The following is a 22216-nucleotide window of genomic DNA, read 5'->3' as shown; positions in this document are numbered from 1 at the left end:
TGTTTAACAGTGTGATTAAAACTGTGATTAATCATGATTTTTTAATCTCACAATTGATATTTTTTAATCATTTGACAGCCCTAATGTATACATACATATAAACTAAATATTTTCCATCATACTGTTTAAATATGACTATACAGCACTAAAGTAAATGAAACAATGAATGCACACGACTGTGGCTCTTTCGGGTAATGTCAATCTGTAATCTGACTCCTGAACCCCTGAGGTCTGAATGGTGAAGGGATGAGCGGGTTGTAATTGGTAGCTGCTTGCACGGGCATGTTTCTTATTCTAAATCAAAATAAAATAAAAATAATATATAGAATTTGCTCCCCTTAGAAATCTCTCTGAGCCTGGCGCTGTCAAGAACTCCCTGCATGAGCCACCGCCCTGCCCCGGCTTTCCACTAACTGGGGGAACATAGGAAATGGAATTACCAGACTGGATTAGACCCAGGGTCTGTCAAGTCCAGTGTTTTGTCTCTGACTGGAACCACCACCAGCTATTTCAGAGAAAGGAGCAAGAAACCCCGCATTGGGCAGAAGGGAAATAATCTGCACCCCAGGGGAGTCTCAGCCTGAACCCTACTAGCTAGAGATGGGCGTAAGCCCTTAAACCAGAGGACTGATCCCCACTACAATGTTTAATTTTTTTAACTATTCTAACTCTGGCTATTCTTGTTGTCCATATAACTGTCTAATCCCTTGTTAAATCTTGGAAAGTTCTTGGCCTCAGAATCCTGTGGCAATGAGTTCCACATGCTAATCATATGCTGTGTGAAAGATTATTTCTTCTGTTTGGAATTTCCCACTTTTCAGTTTCATTAAATGTCCCCCATGTTCCTGTGTTGTGAGACAGGGAGAACAGACACTTCTTCACGTCCCTTCTCTAGACCAGTCAGTATATTTTACAGACTTAGAGCATGTCCCCTCTTACTCTTCTCCTTTATAATGTAAGAATCCCAAGCCCAATCTGGATCAGGGAGCTGCATCTGAGGATCATAAGCACAAAGGTGATAGTCAAAGCCACATTTGCAGCTGAGATCATCCCTATAGAGGATGTAGAGACAGAAGAGGATGAAGCCCTGCGGAACTCCCACAGAAAGCAGAAGAGCTGATACACTGAAGGCAGCAGGAGAACAAGAAGAGGATGGAGTCATGGAAGCACAGAAATGACAATGACAGGAATTGGCCAGCCAGCCCATACTTGTGGTGAGACGCTAGCCAGGAGAGATTAGAGGAGAGTCTGAGGCCTGGTCTACACTGGGTGGTGGTGGTGGGGAGGGTGTCGATGTAAGATATGCAACTTCAGCTATGGGAATAGCATAGCTGAAGTCAATGTATCTTATTTCGACTTACCTCCCGTCCTCACAGCACGGGATCAAGGGCCGCAGCTCTCCCAAAGACTCCCCTTCCGCCACTCGCCCTGGTGGAGTTCCGGAGTCGATGAGAGCGTGCTCGGGGATCGATATATCACATCTAGACAAGACACGATATATCGATCCCTGATAGATTGATCGCTACCAGCCGATCCAGCGGGTAGTCTGGACGTACCCTGAGAGTTATTTCACAGCCAGCCAGGCAGGCAGGTGCCAAGGGGAGGGGCAGAAAGCAGTTGTGTGAGTGGCATCACAGCAGCCAGTGTGGGGTCAGGGCAGTTTATCATGCAGTGGCCAGGTGGCAAGTAGTGTCAGCTGAAGCCCTGACCCCTTTGGGGGCTCAGTGTTCTCACTGGGATAAGCCAGACCTCAGAGCAGGGGGGAGCGTCTGCAGTAGAGATAACCAGCTGGTCTGTCAGAAGCCACCCAAAACACACTGTGTAGTGAGGGGGAGAGTGGAGAAACCTGCTCTGCAAGCCAGCTGCCCCTCTTCCTCAGCCCCCAGGAGGAGGAGGGGAGAGATAGGCAAAGGCCAAGGCAAGGAAGAGCTCACACAGGGCTACAGGCTTCCTCTTCTGTGCATCTGCTAGCCTACACAGTGCAGATGGCTGGTGACTTTATGCAAACGAATCAGCACCCTAATGTGCCTATTTGTATATGTGTGTCATCTTATTTACATAGGTGCCAGCAAGTGTCCAGATCCAACCGTCTCATCATGACATTGCCTCCAAGTGCAGGTCCTCTTTCCCTTCCCCCAACCATGGCGAACCTGGGCTGGGCTCCCCCTCCACCCACTGGCAACCCCCTGAACCATCCTGCCCCCCATCACACACACACAGTTTCTCAACCAGTTGGGGGGGGCGAATGTTGTGCCCCTGCCTCCCTGCCAAGGCCTCAGCAGGACACTCTCCATAGCTCATAGCTCTCCGCTCGTGGTAGGGTGCACTGGAGGCAGCTGCTCAGGGTGGGGGAAGTCTTGACACTTAGGAGGATGGCAGAAACCCGGAGCCTTCCAGCTGATCCAGGAGTGTGCCCAGATCTGAGCTCACGGTCCTCAGAGTAGGCCTGGCAACAACCCCCAGGCTGGACACACTCCCTGGAAGGGGAGATTCACTGCCCCGCTGCTGTCCCCTGCAGGAATGCTGACAGCTGGGGGGCAAGGTGTCCCTGAGACACAGCCAGCCTGGCCGGAGGCCATGCGTGTCTGCCAGCTAGGGCAGCTATAAGGGGGGTTTAGCTGCAGAGAAGCTGGGCCTTTGTTTATTTCATCCTCACAAGAAATGCATGAAAAGGAGCTTTAGGAAGTGGAGTCCAAAGGGAGGGTCACTCTGGACACACCAACCAAAGCTTGAAGAGCTTGGCATTAAGTTAGCCGACCCTGCCAGTTCTCCTCTGGCTCTTTCACCACTGCCTCCTCTGGGCTGGCCTACGGAAATCCAGGTCCTTAGGCACCTAAGTTCCCTCTAAGCTGCACAGCCGCGCAGCAGCCTATTAAGCACCGTACAGGTGCTCAGGGCTACAGGAGGGAGAGATGCCTCTCCCCCAGCCCCTAACCTGCTGCAGCCAGAGGGAGAGGTCCCAACCCAGCCCAACCCCAGCCTGGACCAGGGGTGGCTGGGAGAGGCGCCCCTCTCTTGCCCCCAACCCCGGTCCAGACTTGTGGTGGCCGGGAGAGAGGCACCAATCCCATGGCTCCAGCCCCAGAGTGGCCTCTCCCCACACAGCCCAGGTGCTGCTGTTGGGAGAGAGAGCTGGGGGGAGTCCTCTCTCCCCACTGTAGCCCTGGGGCAGCCTGCACCCCAAATCCGCAGTCATGCCTGCGGAAGGTCCACTGGTCCCGCGGCTCCGGTGGACCTCCTGCAGGCATGACTGCAGAAGGTCCGCTGGAGCCGCCTGCCGCCCTGCCGGCAAAATGCCGCCCCAAGCGCGCGCTTGGCGCGCTGGGGTCTGGAGCCGGCCCTGGTTACTAATCCAGGCTATGACAGACTTCGGCAGGCATTGTACATTAGCTACACACTGCTCATATTTTCAAGGTTTTCTTTGAAACAATGAGCTAGAAACTTACCTTACATCAGACTCTTGTTTGTTTGTTTTTAAATCACAGCTTCAAGGGCGGGGGCCCCGGGCACAGACCTAGAGTGTCTGTGCTGGGAGCCTTTGGCCCTGTGCACTACCCAACCTACACCACTCACCCAAACTTAACTTTCTCCCTCCAAAAATGCAGACAAACATACAAAAAATCACCAGAACAAATCAGCATCAGATGATAAAACTCTCTCTTAGGAATTCATCTCCAGTGTTACTGTGAACTAACAAAGAACAGAAGCATCCAGCTGTTATTTCCTACAAAATAGAGTTAAAAAGGCAAATGCATGAGTTCAACATGTACATCTTTAAGCCCGCCGTACTCTAAAATCAACACACTTCATAACACCAGACAGATCGACTGTTCCAATCCTAGTTACCCAGCTAATCTCCTCATGCAACACCCCACCCCACAGTCCATTGTGATCATCTAATCTGTCCTGGATAGTACAGGCCAGAGACCCACCCCACAATAATTCCTAGGCCCTACTCAGCAGTTCAAGTTGTGACAAGTGGCCTATATGTCTGTTACTTGCTACCTGGGTTGAGTAAGGAGCATGATCCTCATTTCACAGATAGAAAGGCAGAGGCTCCAAGAGGTTAAGCAACCTACCTACAGGACATTCTGGATTAAGTATGGGACTGGCAACCTGGAACAAACTGTGTCCTAATTGAATGGATACTGATTCACTGCATGGCTTTAGGCATCTCACAAAGGTCCATATTTTCAAAAATGGCAGCCGATGTTGGGTGCCTCAAATTTTAGGTGGCCAACCTGAGATCCCTTGGGTCTGATTCACTGAGTTGCTGACCTGCACTGCAGCTGGTGGCACTCAGCCAAGCTAAAAAATCCAGCCTGAAAACAAGGCACCCGCTACCTGCACCAGAGGCCCCTTTTGACAAGTTTGGCCTGGACTCTTTGGGCTCAGGGTCCCTAGCTGCAAAGTGGGGCCACAAGTTGCTCCATAAGGCAAGTCTGGAGAGCCCACTGGGGCTGGCACTGAGCAGCTGGCCGGACATCCCACCAGCCCTGGATCACACAGTGCCCAGGCGGAGCTGGGTTTGCTGGGGGCAGCACAGGACACAGGCTGACCCTGCCTGAAGGCCATGGGCTAGCCACAAGCTCCACGTCCCTTAGTCCGGGGCTGGTTCCTTGGCTCGGTGTGGCGCCCCCGGACAACCCCCAGCCCAGCGGCCGGGCGAGCCCCTGGCCCGGGGCGCCCAACAGGCAGCAGCCGGGCAGAAATCGGTGCCCCAAGGCCCGGCGACGGCCTGGGGGGTCCGGGCCCCACCCCGCGGGCTTTGTCCCCGCGGCCGGCCGGGCCGCAGCCTCCAGCAGGGGGCGGCGGCGCCGCGCAGGAGCCGCTCCCCTGGCCCGCCCCGCTCCGCTCCGCTCCGCTCCCCGCCCGGCCGCAGACAAAGGCCGGCCTCCCGCCCGTCCCGCCGGCTGCCAGCTCCGCGCCGGGCCCGCGCGCGGCATGGGCGGCTCCGGGGCCCCGCGGAGCCATGAGGCGCGGGCTGCGGGCGCAGCGGCGAGCAGCATGGCCGGGGCCGGGGCCAGGGCCGGCCGGCGCGGCATCCCCAAGCGCAAGCCCAACTTCACGCTGCAGGAGATCGACATCCTGATGAGCGAGGTGCTGCGCTACGAGCAGCTGCTCTTCGGGGCCAGCTCCACCAACGTGAACGCCTACGAGAAGCAGAAGATCTGGTGGCGCATCACCAACAAGATCAACGCGGCGGGCCGCAACCAGCGCGACATCGGCGAGGTGAAGAACCGCTGGCGCGTCCTGCGCCGCCGGGCGAACGACAAGATCACCCGGCAGCGCCAGGATCGCCAGGCGCCGCCCGACGTCCGCGGCTACCCCGCTCCCCGCGGCGCCGTGCCCCGCGAACCCGAGCTCGGCCCGAAATGGGGCCTGCACGGCGTGTGCCCGCTGGACGCGCCGCCCGGCTCCGGCGAGGTGCCCGCGCCGCAGGGTGAGTGAAGGAGGCCCGGCCGCGCCAGCGCCCCTGAGCCGGGCCCTGTCCCCCCCTCCCCGGCGCTGCCTGGCCTGGGGCCGCTTCCCTGGCTGCCCCAGCTGTGGCCCGGCCCTGGAGGGGTAGCCCCTGAGCGCTCGCGGAGATCCGCTGCCCTGCGTGGGTCGTGGGGCTCCCCGGCTTCCTTCCCCTGCCCGCCTAGCCCGCGCCTGCTGCTGGCTAGTGGGGGGTCACCCCCGGGGCTGGCTCTCCCCCAGCCGCACGGCAGCAGCTTGTCTGTGGGGTGCCAGCCTGGAGGGCAGTTCCAGGCAGGTCTCTGATGCCCAAGAGTGTGTAACCCGTGGGGTCGTGGTTGGGGAGATGTAGCCTTGAGATTGCTCGAGTTTGGAAGAGCTGCGTGATGCAGCCTGGCAAAGCCGGCGGCATGTCCCTGCGCCCAGCACCCCGGAGAGCAGATCACACAAGAGCTGCGTGGTTCTGGGGCTTTTTACCAAATCCTTTAGCAGAGAGGCCATGTTACAAGAGACTGGGTTGGCTACGCTTCCCCGCGGGGGTGGAGGGGGGGATTCCTGGTTTGAGGAGACATGCTCGCAGTAGCTCTGATCAAGGGAGTGTGCTAAAAATGCAGGGTATCTGCCATAGCATGAGCCCCTAGCTGCCCCCGCACATACCCGTCTGAGATGTTAGGTGGGTGCTTGGGAGGCTAGCCCCTCAGCCCATTGTGGCTCCAATCTATTTAGCACAGTAGCTTGACATGCAGACACTCAGTCTCTCCTTTGGGCCCCACCCTAGCTGGTGCATTTAATAGAGCTTGGGTGCAATTTCTCTGTTTGGTCAGTATCTTTCTGGTGTTGTTTGTAGTTCATGGCGCTTATCATAGCATCAGAGCACCTCCAACATCAGTGGATTAAGCCTCTGTCACAGCACAGTATTGTGGCCATTTTAGAGGGGGGGGGAATTCAGGCATGGGTGGTGAACTGACTTGTCCAAGCTCACACAAACAGTCTGGCAGTGCCAGGAATAGAAGCAGATTTCCTGATTAGCTGTACTATGCCTTAACAAGCAAATCTTTGCTTCCAAAAGGCACCAGAACAGAACACCGTGATCTAGGTGTGGCTGGCACACAGCTGTGGGGAGGGCCTTGCCTCCATGCTTGGGAACATGATACCTCAGCAGCTGCTGCCCAGTGCCACACTGCTTTGTTGCCCTATCACTCTGCAAACTCGCATCTGTCTTGCTATTCTCACTACTTCCTCTGGCTCTTGTAGCACTGCTCCTTTTCAGATTTCTTCCTCCCCATGAGTACTTTCTTTCAGGCTCTCTTCCCTCCATGGTACTCGGATTTTTATTTATTTATTTAATTTTGTTAAGCTATTGCAGTTTTGCTCTTTTATTTTTAGCTTCAGCAAGAGCCTCTGGATCTCTCCTGTGTCCTCCCTGGTATCTTGACTTTAGCAAAGCTTTTGATACAGTGTCCCACAGTATTCTTGCCAGAAAGTTCAAGAAATATGGATTGGATGAATGGACAATAAACTGGCTAGATTGTCGAGATCAACGGGTAGTGATCAATGGTTTGATGTCTAGTTGGCAGCCAGTATCAAGCGGAATGCCTCAGGGGTCAGTCTTGGGCAAGTTTTGTTCAACATCTTTATTAATGATCTGGATGATGGGATGAATTGCACTCTTAGCAAGTTTGCGGATGACACTAAACTGGGGAGGGGAGTAGAATAAGTCATAGAATAAGAGGAAAGAGGGAAGGTCCTCTCATGGATGGATAACTGGTTAAAATATAGGAATCAAAGGGTAGGAATAAAAGGTCAGTTTTCAGAATGGAGAGAGGTAAATAGTGGTGTCCCCCAGGGGTCTGTACTGGGCCGAGTCCTATTCAACATATTCATAAATGATCTGGAAAAAAGAAAAGGGTAAACAGGGAGGTGGCAAAATTTGCAGATGATAGAAAACTACTCAAGATAGTTAAGTCCCAGGCAGACTGCGAGGAGTTACAAAAGGATCTCTCAGAACTGGGTGACTGGGCAACAAAATGGCAGATGAAATTCAGTGTTGATAAATGCAAAGTAATGCACATTGGAAAACATAATCCCAACTATACATATACAATGATGGGGTCTAAATTAGCTGTTACCACTCAAGAAAGAGATCTTGGAGTCATTGTGGATAGTTCTCTGAAAACATCCACTCAATGTGCAGCTGCAATCAAAAAAGTGAACAGACTGTTGGGAATCATTAAGAAAGGGATAGGTAATAAAACAGAAAATATCATATTGTCTCTATGTAAATCCACGGTACACCCACATCTTGAATACAGCATACAGATGTGGTCACCACATCTCAAAAAAGATATATTGGAATTGGAAAAGGTTCAGAAAAGGGCAACAAAAATGATTAGGGGTATGGAATGGCTTCCATATGTGAAGAGATTAATGAGAATGGGACTTTTCAGTTTAGAAAAGAGATGACTAAAGGGGGGTATGATAGAGGTCTATAAAATCATGACTGGTGTGGAGAAAATAATACTTCCGTATTTACTTACTCCTTCTCATAACACAAGAACTAGGAGTCTCCCAATGAAATTAATAGGTAGCAGGTTTAAAACAAACACACAGGAGTATTTCTTCACACAATGCACAGTCAACCTGTGGAACTCTTTGCCAGAGGATGTTGTGAAGGCCAAGACTATAACAGGGTTCAAAAAAGAACTAGATAAGTTCATGGAAGATAGGTCCATCAATGGCTATTAGCCAGGATGGGGAGGGATGGTGTCCCTAGCCTCTGTTTGCCAGAAGCTGGGAATCGGTGACGGGATGGATCACTCAATGATTACCTGTTCTGTTCATTCCCTCTGGGGCACCTGGCATTGGCCACTGTCGGTAGACAGGATACTGGGTTAGATGGACCTTTGGTCTGACCCAGTATGGCCGTTCTTATGTCTGCGTGGCTGTTCTGTGTCTGCATTATGGCTGGGGAGCTTTGAGGAGGCACTCTAAGGAGGATATGGTTATTGATGGCTTTAGGGATTCTTGCTGGGATGAAGGGCTAACATGGGAGAAAGTTGGAAAATACTAGATGATCCTCACTCAGATGAGACTTTTGGCATCATGGGGATGGGAAGACTGGATCTTGGAGGTCTCATGTAAGAAGAAGTGGCAGAACTTAGGCACAGCCTAGTCAAAGAAGGTGGCCAAGTAAAACATAGGACTTGAGAGATGCTGTCCATTGTGCTAGAGAAGTGAAAGAGCAGGAGCCCCAACTTGGCCAAGTTAAATTTCATTTGGCAGCTGTTTTGTTCAACACCTTCATTAATGATTTGGATGATGGGATGGATTTCACCTGCCGCACGTTCGCGGATGACACTAAGATGGGGGGAAGAGGTAGATATGCTGGAGGGTAGGGATAGAGTCCAGAATGACCTAGACAAATTGGAGGATTGGGCCAAAAGAAATCTGAGGAGGTTCAACAAGGACAAGTGCAGGAAGGAAGAATCCCATGCACAGCTATAGGCTAGGGACCAACTGGCTAAGCAGCAGTTCTGCAGAAAAGGACCTGGGGATTACAGTGGACGAGAAGCTGGATATAAGTCAGCAGTGTTCCCTTGTTGCCAAGAAGGCTAACAGCATATTGGGCTGCATTAGTAGGATCATTGCCAGCAGATCGAGGGAAGTGATTATTGCTCTCTATTTGGCACTGGTGAGGTTGCATCTGGAGTATTACATCCAGTTTCGTGGCCCCCACTATAGAAAGGATGTGGACAAATTGGAGAGAGTCCAGCGGAGGGCAACGAAAATGATCAGGGGGCTGGGGCACATGACTTATGAGGAGAGGCTGAGGGAACTGGGCTTGTTTAGTCTGCAGAAGAGAAGAGTGAGGGGGGATTTGATAGCAGCCTTCAACTACCCGAAGGGGGGTTCCAGAGAGGATGGAGCTAGGCTGTTCTCAGTGGTGACAGATGACACCACAAGAAGCAATGATCTCAAGTTGCAGTGGGGGAGATCTAGGTTGGATATTAGGAAACCCTATTTCACTAGGAGGATGGAGAAGCACTGGAATGGGTTACCTAGGGAGGTGGTAAAAATCTCCTTCCTTAGTGGTTTTTAAGGCCCAGCTTGACAAAGCCCTGGCTGGGATTATTTAGTTGGTGTTGGTCCTGCTTTGGGCAGGGGTTTGTACTAGATGACCTCCTGAAGTCTCTTCCAAGCCGATTCTTCTATGATTAATTCTGAGGATGCTGATAAATTGAAGAAGGTTCAGAGAGGATCTGGGAGAATGATTAAAGGATTAGAAACAAGCCTTATAGTGAGAAAAGCAAGGAGTCCAATCCATTTAGCTTAACAAAGAGAACACGAAAGGGTGACTTGATCACTGTCTGTAAATACCTACATGGGAAAAATATTTTAAAATGGACTCTTCAGTCTAGCAGAGGAAGGTCTAACACAATCCAACAGCTGGAAGTTGTGGTTAGACAAATGCAGACTGGAAATAAGGTGTAAATGTAACAGTGAGGGTAACTGGTAAATTAAGCATTGGAACAAGGGGCATGGTGGAGTCTCAATCACTGACCATTTTTTAATTAAGATGGGTGTTTTTTCTTAAAGAGCTGCTTCACTAATTGTTTGGGGGAAGTTCTGATTTCCTGCATCACGCAGGCCGTAAACCAGATGATCACAATGGTCCCTTCTGGTCTTGGAGTCTGTGAATCAGAGGGAGATGTTTGGAGTCAAGGTAGGTCTGTGAGTTATCAGCTCATCAGCAGAAGCAAGCTCCCCACAGTCTAGCAAACACCTGCTCAAAGTGGCATCTGATCCTGCTGTAACAGCAGATGCAAAACCTGCAGCCATATCTCCACAGCTACTTATGATCAATACCCCCCACAGCACACCTTTTAGGATCCATGGGTGCTACACGTGCCCATCATAATATGTGGTGTACCTCACCCAGCACACTAAATGCTCCAGTAACAACTACATAGGAGAAATGAGATAATCGCTACATGCTGGAATTAATGCACGCAGAAAAATGAGACAAATACTCTACCACCTGTGGGTGAACACTTCACAAAGCAACTCTCTATAGCTGATCTCTCAGTCCTCATTCTCAAAGGAAACCTGCACAACACGGTCAAAAGACAAGTCTGGGAGCATAACTATGCTAGATGCTAACAGTCATGCTAACAGTCTCTAGTGTAGACATAGTCTACAGCGGTGCAGCTCTACCGCTGCAGTGGCACTGCTGTAAGGTCTCCCTATAGCTGCTCTTTGCTGATGGGAGAGAGCTCTCCTGTCGACATAACCCACTCCCAACGAGCAGCAGTAGCTCTGTTGGCAGGAGAAGCTCTCCCACTGACATAGTGCTGTGCACACTAGTGCTTATGCCGGTATAATTTATGTCACTTGGGGGTGGAATATTCACACCCTTGAGTGACATCAGTTTTGCAGACATAAGTGGTAGTATAGCCATGGCCTTAATACAGACACTGGATTTATGGCTTATTACAACAATCTGTAACCCACTAATCCCCCTCCCTCCCCCCCTTTTTTTGTTCTCTGACTGCAGGAGTGTTAACAGGCCACTTCACTTTGAACTGTTCCTTACCATTGTGTTAACTACTTAGGTTAAACAATGTGTTCTACCTTGCCCTTAGCTATGATGCTCAGAGTACTTTTCCCAGGCCTGAAAAAGAGCTCTGTGTGGCCCGAATGCTTGTCTCTCTCACCAACAGTATTTGGTCCAGTAAAGGATAGTCCCTCACCCACTTGTCTCTGTTAGCAGCATAGAGATAGTAGCCAAAGCCACGTTTGCAGCTGAGAACATCGGAGACAAGGCCAGGGTAGAGGCCGTAGGGGGGTGGGCATAAGGACAGATGAAGGGAGAAGGGAGGGCACTGATGGAGCAATCTGAGAGGTTCTAGGAGAACCAGAAAGGGACTAACTCATGAAAGCCCTGGGCTGACAGGATTTGTTTTAGAAGAGATGGGGTGATTGTGTCAAAGGCAGCCAATGGGCCACGAAGGCACCGGCCCCGAAATCGGGCCAGGAAATAGCTGTTGGAGACCGTGCAAGAGCCATTTCAGGACAATGCAGGGGGCAGGTGCTGGCTTGAGAGGGCACTCAATGGAATTAGGGAGGAGTTTCAGACAGTGGCTGTAGGCACCATGCTCTCAATGAGGGGGTGGGGCAGTAATTTGTGGGGAGTTGGGGTCAAGATGGCTTTTTATCATCTGAGAGGCCATGCACATCTGCATGTTGAAGGGCAGGAGCAGGAGAATGGAGGCAAGCGGTTAGGAGTCAGGGCTGGGTCCCTGGTACCAGTGGGTGGGAGGGTGAGCAGGGAAGTCAATGGAGTGCATGAGCACCCACTGGCAGCCCCGCTATCAGCTCCCCCCCAGTGCCTCCCACCCACCATGAACAGATGTTTTGTGGTGTGCAGGAGACTGAGAGGGAGGGGGAGGAGTGAGGACACGGTGTGCTGCGGGGGTTGGAACTGGGTGGAGCAGGGGTGGGAAGAGGTGGGGCCTGGAGGGAAGGGGTGGAGTGGGTGTGGGGCCTGGGACAGAGCTGGGGGTCAAGCACCCCCCAGCACTTTGGCAAGTCGGTACCTGTGCTGGAGTGTTAGTAATGGGAGAGGGGGAAGATTGGTCCAGAGCTTATCTGGCAACCCCCTGCCCTGCCCTCATTGCTTCCTAGGGAAGGAAACTTGGCTGAGCAGCGATTGGCTGGGTTATGCTCCTTTCCTCTCTGGAAAACTTGGTTTTCTCGTCTGATAATTCCTCAGTTCCTCCCAGATCTTCAGCGAGTCTGTGCTCTAAGTAGCCCCTTGCATGTCACCAATAATGTGCACTTCTGAGGAGCTGGGATGCCAGACTGCCCCACACAGCTCTTGAATACAGAACTGCTCACTAAGATGTCAGTTGGCCCCCCCTTCCTTTTAGCACTCTGATGTTTTCTGAGCCAACCCTGCTCTGATGTATTCCTTTTGCTTGGGTTAAAATATCCTTACTCCTCCCTTATGAAGGGGTAAGTGAGCTCACCTGGCCTCCTTTTCTCTGCATGTGTAGCTTTGGAGCTGTCCTTAACATGGAAAAATCTCTTCCCATTTTGGCCTCTGCAGGGCTGGCAATGCCAAAGGGCTGTGGATGGTGAGAACTGGCAACTTCTTTCAGAAATGCCACTTGGCCCCATGTCAGACAAACCCATCCAGACAGCTCAGTTTTCTGCAATAACTTTATTAGTGCTTAGATGCAGAGGAGCATATATAGTAACTCATGGGCCAAATTCAGCATTGGCAGGAACACTGCCAATGGAATGGTGTGTTTACACCAGCACTGAATTCGGCTCTACAGCTGGCTATACAGCACCTTACTGCTTCTCTGGCCTTGGGCAAGTCACTTAACTTCTCTGCTCTCTGCCTTTCTGTGACATGGGGTAACTGCCTCCCTACCTCCCTGAGATCTTAGGCAGCCACTCTGCAGTCTTTTAGCACAGACCCTGCATAAGCCCATTGATTTGATGAGGGCTTAACATAGGACTCCATGTTAGTGAAGACTTGCAAGAATGGGGCCTTAATTAGCTGACACTTCTGAAGGGCATTCAAAGAGTGCTTTCAGGTCAAGCTCCATTGTTGGGGTTACATTCTAAAATGGGACCATGTTCCTGTTTTCGGGGTTATAGGTTTGTGAGGCTTTTTTCCCCCTCTTGGAAAAGCAGGTGGGCCATTGGTGTGACAGCTCACATGGGGTCACTTTCAGGCCACCGGAATGTTCTTCGTCGTGCTGTGGTGGGTTTTTCTCTCTCAAAATATTTTACTGAGGAAATTTTTTTCAGGCTCTGGTTGAAATTTTTCCTTGGTACTTTGTTGATGCAGTCTCTTCAATAAACCCTGTCTGGCTCCACAAAATGTAGAGGGGTGGGTCGTGGGTACAGCTGGTGCAGCATGGAATATGGAGGTGTGTTGGAGGGACACACTTAGGAGTCCTGCACTTAGGACAGAAGAATCACGTTCACTGTTACAGACTAGGGACTGAATGTCTAGGAAGCAGTTCCGCAGAAAAGGACCTAGGGGTTACAGTGGACGAAAAGCTGAATATGAGTCAGCAGTTTGCCCTTATTGCCAAGAAGGCTAATGGCATTTTGGGCTGTATAAGTAGGGGTATTGCCAGCAGATCAAGGAACGTGATCATTCCCCTCTATTCGACATTGGTGAGGCCTCATCTGGAGTACTGTGTCCAGTTTTGGGCCCCACACTACAAGAAGAATGTGAAAAAATTAGGAAGAGTCCAGCGGAGGGCAACAAAAATGATTGGGGGCTGGAGCACATGACTTGTGAGGAGAGGCTGAGGGAACTGGGATTGTTTAGTCTGCAGAAGAGAAGAATGAGGGGGGATTTGATAGCTGCTTTCAACTACCTGAAAGGGGGTTCCAAAGAGGATGGATCTAGACTGTTCTCAGTGGTACCTGATGACAGAACAAGGAGTAATGGTCTCAGGTTGCAGTGGGGGAGGTTTAGGTTGGATATTAGGAAAACCTTTTTCACTCAGAGAGTGGTGAAGCACTGGAATGGGTTACCTAGGGAGGTGGTGGAATCTCCTTCCTTAGAGGTTTTTAAGGTCAGGCTTGACAAAGCCCTGGCTGGGATGATTTAGTTGGGAATTGGTCCTGCTTTGAGCAGGGGGTTGGACTAGATGACCTCCTGAAGTCCCTTCCAACCCTGATATTCTATGACAGTTTTAGCTGTTTGTTCACGTTATAACTGAAAGCTTGTGCACAGTGCACCCAGACTAGATTGACTGACCCCATGACATTTTTCCTGTCAGATTCTATCCTACAGATGGGAAGGGCTCATGTGCAGCTGCTGAATGATTTAAAATGTATTCTCTCTCAGCAGCTGTACTTCAAACATCCATATAATCTGCTCTCGTTTCTCCTCCCTCCAGTAGCATGGCTGGGTGGGAGCGGGGCAGCGGCCACTCCCTCACTGAGCATCTTGGCGCCTTTATAATTTTTACTCACCCAGCGGCTCTCCAGGTCTTCGGCAGCACTTCGGCAGTGGGCCCTCACTCGCTCCGGGTGTCTTCGGCAGCACTGAAGGAAATGCCGCTGAAGACCTGTGGAGCGAGTGAAGGTCCTGTCGCCGAGGTGCCGCCGAAGACCCAGAGCGCTGCTGGGTGAGTAAAAGCACCACAGTGGGTGGCGCCTTTTTTAAATCGCCCCCTCTGTTCCCTCCACCTGGCTATGCCACTGCTTCCATCCCCCTTTGTGTGTAACCCTCCACTCCCACAACACCACTTAAAAAATGCTAGGAAATTCATACACACAGCTCTGCTGATAAGCAGTTAAGGTTGCTACACACACAACATACCTGACACAAAAACAAGGAAATGAAGTTAAGCCACCTAACAAACAGTATGTACCGATCCCTGCATATACATCTGCACGCACATACCTTATCCTTGCCACAAACCATACAGTGTAGTCTCCCTCTGTCCCCTTCGGTACCAGCCTTCCACTACTACCGTTAACCCACCCCTTTACCAGAGTGCCCCCTCCCACCACAACCACCATCCACAACTACTAGTGGGAGAGAAGTGGGAATAGTCTCTTCTGTGGTATCTCCATTACTGGAGGCTTGCACTCATGGTAGCCCATTGTATACGATCCTCAGCTAATCTCTTTGTGGATTAGTAGTTTTCTTGATCCACCCAGGACATTGCTGTTAAATGGCTCAAGTTTTTGTGTTGTGTATGGGAGGGGAGTGGGTGGCATCTCTAGCTTCTTCACAAGGGAGTTCATGTACTAGATACTAAAATTGGAATGGGGGGGAAAATTAAATCCACTACATGTATGTCCTTGTCCACGTAGCCTAGATGGCTTCACTATGCAATGCTGCCAGTCCTGGCATGGGGTGAAATTGGCGGAGGGGGGGCAGGCCTGGGATATGGCTCTCCCTGCAACGGGGAGGACTGGAAACTCTTATTTAATGAAAAAATAAGGTGCCACAGGACTCTTTGTTGCTTTTTACAGATCCAGACTAACATGGCTACCCCCCTTATTTAACGGTAGCTGAGACTGGAAGACGGTGCTGTGGCTGACCCCCGGCCCTCCTGTTGGAGGAGAGTGGGAGACAGAAGGTTTTTCTGGTCTTGCTTTGGTGGGGGTGGGGTTCAAACGTAACCCTGGCTATCCAGAGCCAAAGCACAGGCTGTATTTTCCTTGGTGGCCCATGTCCAGGTCGGAAGCCGCCCTCTGTTGATGACCCTGGTTCTGGCCTGCTGCCTGCTTTCTCTTTCCAGTCTGATCTGATCTATCCTCTTTGCCAGGGACGGGTGTGAAGGAGGAGCCAGTAAAGGAGGAGCCAGTGGACGTGAAGCCAGAACCATTCCATACGCCTTCCACTGAGACTATCCATCAGCAAGTGACGCGGGGAGGAGAGAGGCGGCTCCTCAGGAGTGCTGGCCATGTGCCGGACGATCCATGTGAAGGCTGGAGCCGGAGCCCGCAGAATCCCTCGCAAACCGAACTCGCCATCAGCGAGCTGGGAGGGCAGCAGGAGCCCCTGGGCACGGATTTCACAAGTATTATCTTTGACCAAGAGGCAGAGCACCTGAATGACTGTAACGCAAGTGAGAGCGTGACCCCTGTAACTGTGGCACTGCAGGAGGGGGGGCTGGAGAGTGGCCATCTCAGCCCTGTGGAGAAGCGGATTCTCCAGTCCAATGAGCAGCTGGTGCAGGAGATGCGAGCCTTCCGCAGGGAGTACACGGAAAGCCGCAGGGAAACTGCCTCTATCCTACGCATCATCGCCAAGGCCCTCAGCAGTGTGAGCAGCAGCCTCTGTGAGATCCGCGATCTCTACCTCCGACAGCAAGTGACCCCCAAGCAGTGAGGGGCCATTAGGCCGGGTCATCATGCAGCGTGGGTTGGGGGGGCGGGTAGGACCTCCCACTCCCAGGGAGGGAAGTGCTTAGGGGCTGCATGGAACAGAGACGTGAACCACCCCTCAGCCAGCGGGAGAGAGATCTGGGGTTGGGGACATGGTTCTCCCACACTTCTCCCCCACTTTCCCTACTTGAATAAAACTCTGAACTGGCCATGTGCTCCCCCGTCAGTATCTGTTCCAGGCAGGGCCTGTGCAGGGAGCTGCACTCCAGTAAGAGTAGCTGGGGCATGGTCGTCGCATTTCTTTCTAAACACTTAAGTGCGTTTGTTGCCTTCTCTGCTTCTGCTGCCTGTCCCTCCTGTGTCTCCTCTGCTGCAGCCCTGCCCTGTCACACTGACACCAAAAGAGTCCCCAGAGCTCTGCATGGAACTGGGATGTGGCCACCTCTCAGACTGGGCTGTCACTAGGGCTGGGGGGAAGGGAAAGTGGAGGAGGGGATCCTTGGGTTGGAGGGCACGAAGCCAGAAATGTTCAGCAGTGTCCGTTGGTTGCGTGAGTGATCCATTTCAGCAAGTTCTTCTGGAACTGTAGCACTATTGAGGGAAGATGGGGGAACTGTTGGGGGAAGGTCAGTCTCTTGGGGTGACACTAACATGCCTGTTCACACTAAATCCCATCCCTCCCTTCCTCCTGGGCCAGAATCTCCTTCACCTGGCGATGGGGTAAGTGCTACACACTCTGAGATGAACAGCCTAGGCTGCCATGTCTGGGCAATGCAGAGTCTTTTCCATGATGGCAGCCTGGCTTGTGCCCTCACTGTGCTCCGCTGGGTTCTGAAGTGGGGGAGGTCTAGGCTGGATATTAGGAAACACTATTTCACTAGGAGGGTGGTGAAGCACTGGAATGGGTTACCTAGGGAGGTGGTGGAATCTCCTTCCTTAAAAACCTCAAAGGTCAGGCTTGACGAAGCCCTGGCTGGGATGATTTAGTTGGGAATTGGTCCTGCTTTGAGCAGAAGGTTGGACTAGATGACCTCCTGAGGTCCCTTCCAACCCTGATATTCTATGCTTCTAAGTGGGACTGCAGTACCGCAGTTCAGGGAGAGAGCACGCACAGCGTCTGGGCCAGTCCTTCTCTGCTGTTTCTCCAGAAAGGTGGGAAGGGCCCCTGATCCCAGCCAGGCCAGGCCCCCAGGCTCAGGGCATGAGGCGTCTGACAGTGAATCCTTACCTGGTCCATGCTGGAAGAGCCCCATAAGTGCTTTCCCACTGCTGCCCACACTCGGGAGCTACTCATCCCTATCGTAGGAAGGGTCCCAGGGCCTTCGGTGGGACTAGGGGAGTAGGGTACTCTCACTCGGGCTGGGGTGGGGTGGTAGAATCTAACCCAAAGCAGCACTCCAACCCCTTTGTTGTGTTGCTTTTCTCTGACTTCCCTCCCTGTTGCCTCTCCCCCTCTGGGACTGTGCTGCCCACTGTGGAAAGGGATGTACTGCAGGGGCAGCGCCCCAGAGCCCTGCACATGGGCGGGTTATTGCTTCCTTTCTGCACAGAAGCTGTGCGAAATGACATTGGCTATTATGTTTGCAGCCTTTCCAGGGCCCTTAGTAATATTTCCCTGTCTTCCCAGGCATTGTCAGCTCCTATCATCTTTAGCTGATTAGCAGGCTTCCTCCCACCTCCCAGCGAAGTGGGGAAGAGATAGAGAAGGACCCAACACCAGTTCCTTCAGTCCCTGTTGGACACTCTCGCTTACTCACCAGCTTATAAGATCTTTGGGGGACCCTATCAGACACTCCACTAAATGCAGTTATTTCTGTACTTGCTGCATTGCAATCAGAGATCTTCCCCCAACAGTTTGTATCTTGTTCTGAACATGGGTTGGTTGGCAAAAATGTTCCCCTGTGGGACCCTACCATTGAGCACCCCAATAAGAGCCTTCCCTTTCAGAGGGGCTGGGAACCAGCAACTGCCATCTGCTTCAACAGAGACTGAGAGGTATTGCATGTTCATAGATCATTAGGGTTGGAAGAGACCTCAAGAGGTCATCTAGTCCAACCCCCTGCTCAAAGCAGGACTAATCCCCAACTAAATCCCCAAATGGCCCCCTCAAGGATTGAACTCACAACCCTGGGTTTAGCAGGCCACTGCTCAAACTACTGAGCTATCCCTCCCCCCAATCCCTCCCCACATAATTAGGGGTGAAAATCTTGATCTACATCCTTGGTGGCTTTTGCCTTTAATGTCTTCGGTAAGGCTGAAATTTAGACTTACTGGCTGGGTCTGGATTGCATTTCTTCCCATTTTGAAATGTTACTGAATTTTCTTGTTCCAGTCTCCCGACACTTTGACAGTAATTGTCAGAGGTTTGTTAGCTAATTCCTTCAACTCCCTCCAGCCCAATAGGATCTAAGCCAGTGGAGTTGTACATGTTCATGTTTCCCACTATTCTATTGTTTTACAAGCTCTTAATTACTTCCTGCTGTCAAAACTCACCTGTATTTTTCCATTCAGGACGGATCTGACCCAAGCCCTGTCCTTGGTAAAATTAGATATTGTGAGATGGGGCCACCTAAAAACTGACCTTTTAACAAATCAGTCCTATTTCCCCTTTGTAGAATGGGTTTTGTCCACAGCCAGCTTTGAGCAGGAGGTAGGATCAACATGAAACAGCTGACACAGGCATCCTTCTGAGACCTAGTGTCTGGTACCAAGAGTAGTTCCAAAACCCTACTAGTAAGTGATTTGGGCTTGTTTTCTGATCCTGTGGCTCACTGGGCTGCCATATTCCCTGCCTGAAGCAGCAGCACTCTGTGTAGCAGGAGAGACCCCCCCCCCCACCTGTAGTCCAGAGGAGGTGCTCTGGGCTGAGAGCCAGGAAGCTGTGAGTTGGAGTGTTACTTTCTGTTGGCTGCTAACATTTCTGTGACCTTCACAACCCTTTCTAGTGGCCAAGCCCTCCTCTGGCTGCTTTAGAAGCAGGCATCTATCACCCCACCCCCCAGTGTGCAGACAAGAATATCGTGTGCCAGAGCAGCCAGTGGCACCCAGCTCTTCACTAGGGCAGAACCAAGTCTCACTCACCCACACACTTTTGGCAATGAAGGTGCTAGTACTAGGTGTAGCTATGCTGACAGGCATGGTGCTGAACTGGCTGGAGTTACAATGCAGTGGTAAAGGTAATGGACTATAGCCCAGATCCACAAAGGTATCTAGGCTCCTACTTCAACTGACATCAATGGAAGTTAGGAGCCTAAATACCTGTGAGCATCTGGGTTGATGAGGCTGAGCTCTGGGCTGGGCACATCAGTGTATTAGGCCCCTAAATACTATTAAAATTTGGGCCTTGGGCTAGAACTGTCCCCTCTTTGCAGTCAATGCTTCTGCCCCCCACACAGTGAGATGTTGGGGGAGGATGGTCTTGTGGTTAAGGCAATGGACTTAGGAGAGACTCCTGGCATTGGCAGAGACTTGCTGGCTGACCTTACCCAAGTTGCTTAATTATGTGCCTCAGTTTCTCCAGCTGCAGAGTGGGCTTTTCAAAGGCCTGACTGGCCCATTTTTTGCTCATTGAGGGTTAGAATAGTGGTTGGGAAAACAGGTCTTGCCCCCAGTGGAAAATTTTGATTTTCATTGGCAAACCAAACATTTTCAGCCAAACACTGAAAACTTCATTTTTTGTCCATTTTTAAAATTTTTTTTGATGTTTCACTTTTTTGACAAAACTGAAAACTTGTGAGGGAAAAGGGACCCATTTTCCATCTGGGGAAAAGACTGGATGGAACATTTCCCCATCAGCCCTAACTAGGAGCTAGGGCTGGTTGCCTTGGTGGCAAGAAGCCTTTAGAGGAAGGGGGGAGACACCCCCCCCCCAGTCCATTCCCCCACTGCCTGGGGTGGCTGGGTAATCTGCAGGGAGCATGGGGCAGTGCTGTGCCCACCAGGGCTGAGGGGGCAGGGAGCTGGCAGGGAGTCCTGTGTGGGCAGCTGGCTGTGCAGCAGACTCCTGCTCAAAGCTGAATCCTCTGCAAACAGGGCTGCAGTGGGAGCAGCCTCAAGGGCGCTGTGCCAGCCCGGGGCCCACTTGGAGCTGCTCCACCGAGCAGCGCCTCCCCTTTCGCACCCACCAGGGAGCCTGCAAGGCAGGGAGCTGGTGCTGGAGCTGTCTCCAGAGGACTGCTAACAGCTTGGCTCCAGCAACTGCTGCGCTCCATCCCTGGCCTCAACTCTGCCTGCTTTGACCAGGTCCTGGACTGCAGAGCTGCCCCCACCCCAGCTCCAGGGATGCCAACATTGTATTTCAAAATTAAGGGACTGTTTTCTGAGCCCTCCTGCCCCATCTCTCCTCCCCATATTATTAATACTAAGCAGGACTCACCTGCATTAGCTGGTGGTATTTCTTCCTGCTTTGGGCAGCACTCAGCAACTCCTGAGATGAGTTTTCATCTAAAGAGATGAAAAAATCAGGGGTGTCCCTTGTAATAAGGAACTGTTGGCAAACCTAGCACCAGCTCTGCTCCTGCTGGGAGCTGCAGTGGGGTGGTGGAGCAGTGTCTCCTGCTCCTGAGGGCTGGGGCAGCATGGAGTCCCCTTCTCCAATCTCTGGGCTGTAAGACTCAGGCTCCCCTTCCCCCCAGGGCTGCTTCTAACTGGTAGCTGTGCCCATTTCAGCCCTTCCAGAGGCACGGGGCAGCCAGGAGAGGGCAGGGTCCCTCACTAGCTCTATTGTGGTGGTAGCAGGAATTCACACGGGGTTGCAGGGCTGGCGCTCAGCATGGCCCAGGCCTCCTGCCCCTAGCAGGAACCAGAGAAGGTGATGCCTTCCAGCCCTGCTGGGGCCGAGCTGCTGAGCTGGGCTCATGGGTTCCACCACCCATGGGGAGTGGAGAGCACTGGTGACCGAGGAGCTGGGTCTCCTGTGCAGTAGCATGTCTGCACTGGGCCTGCACCACACACAGCCCCTGGCTGGGCCCACTGCAGTCTTCTCTTGTACTGCAGGGTGCTGGTAACAGGCAAGGCAGTAATGGGCAAGCCTTCTCAATCAGCTCTGAGACCGCAGCAAGCCCACGGAGGGGTTGTTGGATAGTGAGAGCGGTTGCCTGTCAGTCCTGAAGGTGCTGGCAATGCCTGTAGCACTGGCATCCTGCATGTGTGGCTATGCTGGCAGCTGGGGAGTCACTCAAACTCTGCAATTCCTGCATTTGCAAACATTGGAGCTGTGGGAATGAAACTCCTGTTGTGGGTGGCCAGTGTGCACTCTGGGCTGCTGCACCATGCGCCTGGGGCAGAACAGTTCTCTGCATGTCGGTGCTAGGGTTAGTGCTAGTGCTGGGGGCCTGGCTATGGACCAGTCCCCTCCCCTGTGCAATAGGGCAGCCTGCCCCATTAGTGCTCACAGACCATTCCCATTTGCTACAGTGAGTCATAAGAGGACAAAGACTGAGTCAAGGGCCTTGTCATTGGAGCAGATTGTGTCTTGATCCTGTGTTCAGCCCTGCATGTGAGCTAGAATCCCCCATTGTCTGCTCCTGGGGTCCAACCCTTGCCTGCTTGTTCACCTGCTGGGAGCGGAGAACCCTAGGCACTACTGCCGATTTGGTGCCATCCCCTCTTCCCATCCTTTGGTACAGCCGCAGGAAGCCTGTAATGTGCGGCTGTACTGCCATCAGGTGCACACACTGAGCAGCAAGTAGTGGAGGGAGCACAAAGCCCTGGAGTGTGGGACACCTGTCCCGGGACCAAGATTCTGCTCCACTGCCTCTGCGGTGTCTTTGAGTGCAATGGAGAGCAAAGGCCCCGGGAGACTCCGGGGCTGGGTTGTCCAACACAGTGGACAGGGCTGGGCTGTAATGGACATAAAGGGGCTTCTTGTGCAAGGTCACAGACA

The 22216-nt window shown here is 52.1% G+C and overlaps 1 protein-coding gene across 1 annotated transcript; it reads left to right on the top strand.

The window, feature by feature from the left end:
* The first annotated feature begins 4926 nt into the window (after positions 1–4926).
* Positions 4927–16541, top strand: LOC120405163 (myb-related transcription factor, partner of profilin-like). Its single transcript, XM_039538484.1, has 2 exons — positions 4927–5443; positions 15771–16541. Exons 1-2 carry the CDS (start codon positions 4945–4947, stop codon positions 16334–16336), a joined length of 1065 nt encoding a protein of 354 aa, XP_039394418.1. The 5' UTR covers positions 4927–4944; the 3' UTR covers positions 16337–16541.
* Positions 16542–22216: the final 5675 nt, after the last annotated feature.

The sequence above is a fragment of the Mauremys reevesii genome, linkage group 4 (assembly GCF_016161935.1).
Source record: "Mauremys reevesii isolate NIE-2019 linkage group 4, ASM1616193v1, whole genome shotgun sequence".
Taxonomy (NCBI): domain Eukaryota; kingdom Metazoa; phylum Chordata; order Testudines; family Geoemydidae; genus Mauremys; species Mauremys reevesii.
Note: the sequence above shows the minus strand (reverse complement) of the source record. Positions and strands in the feature narration are given on the sequence as shown.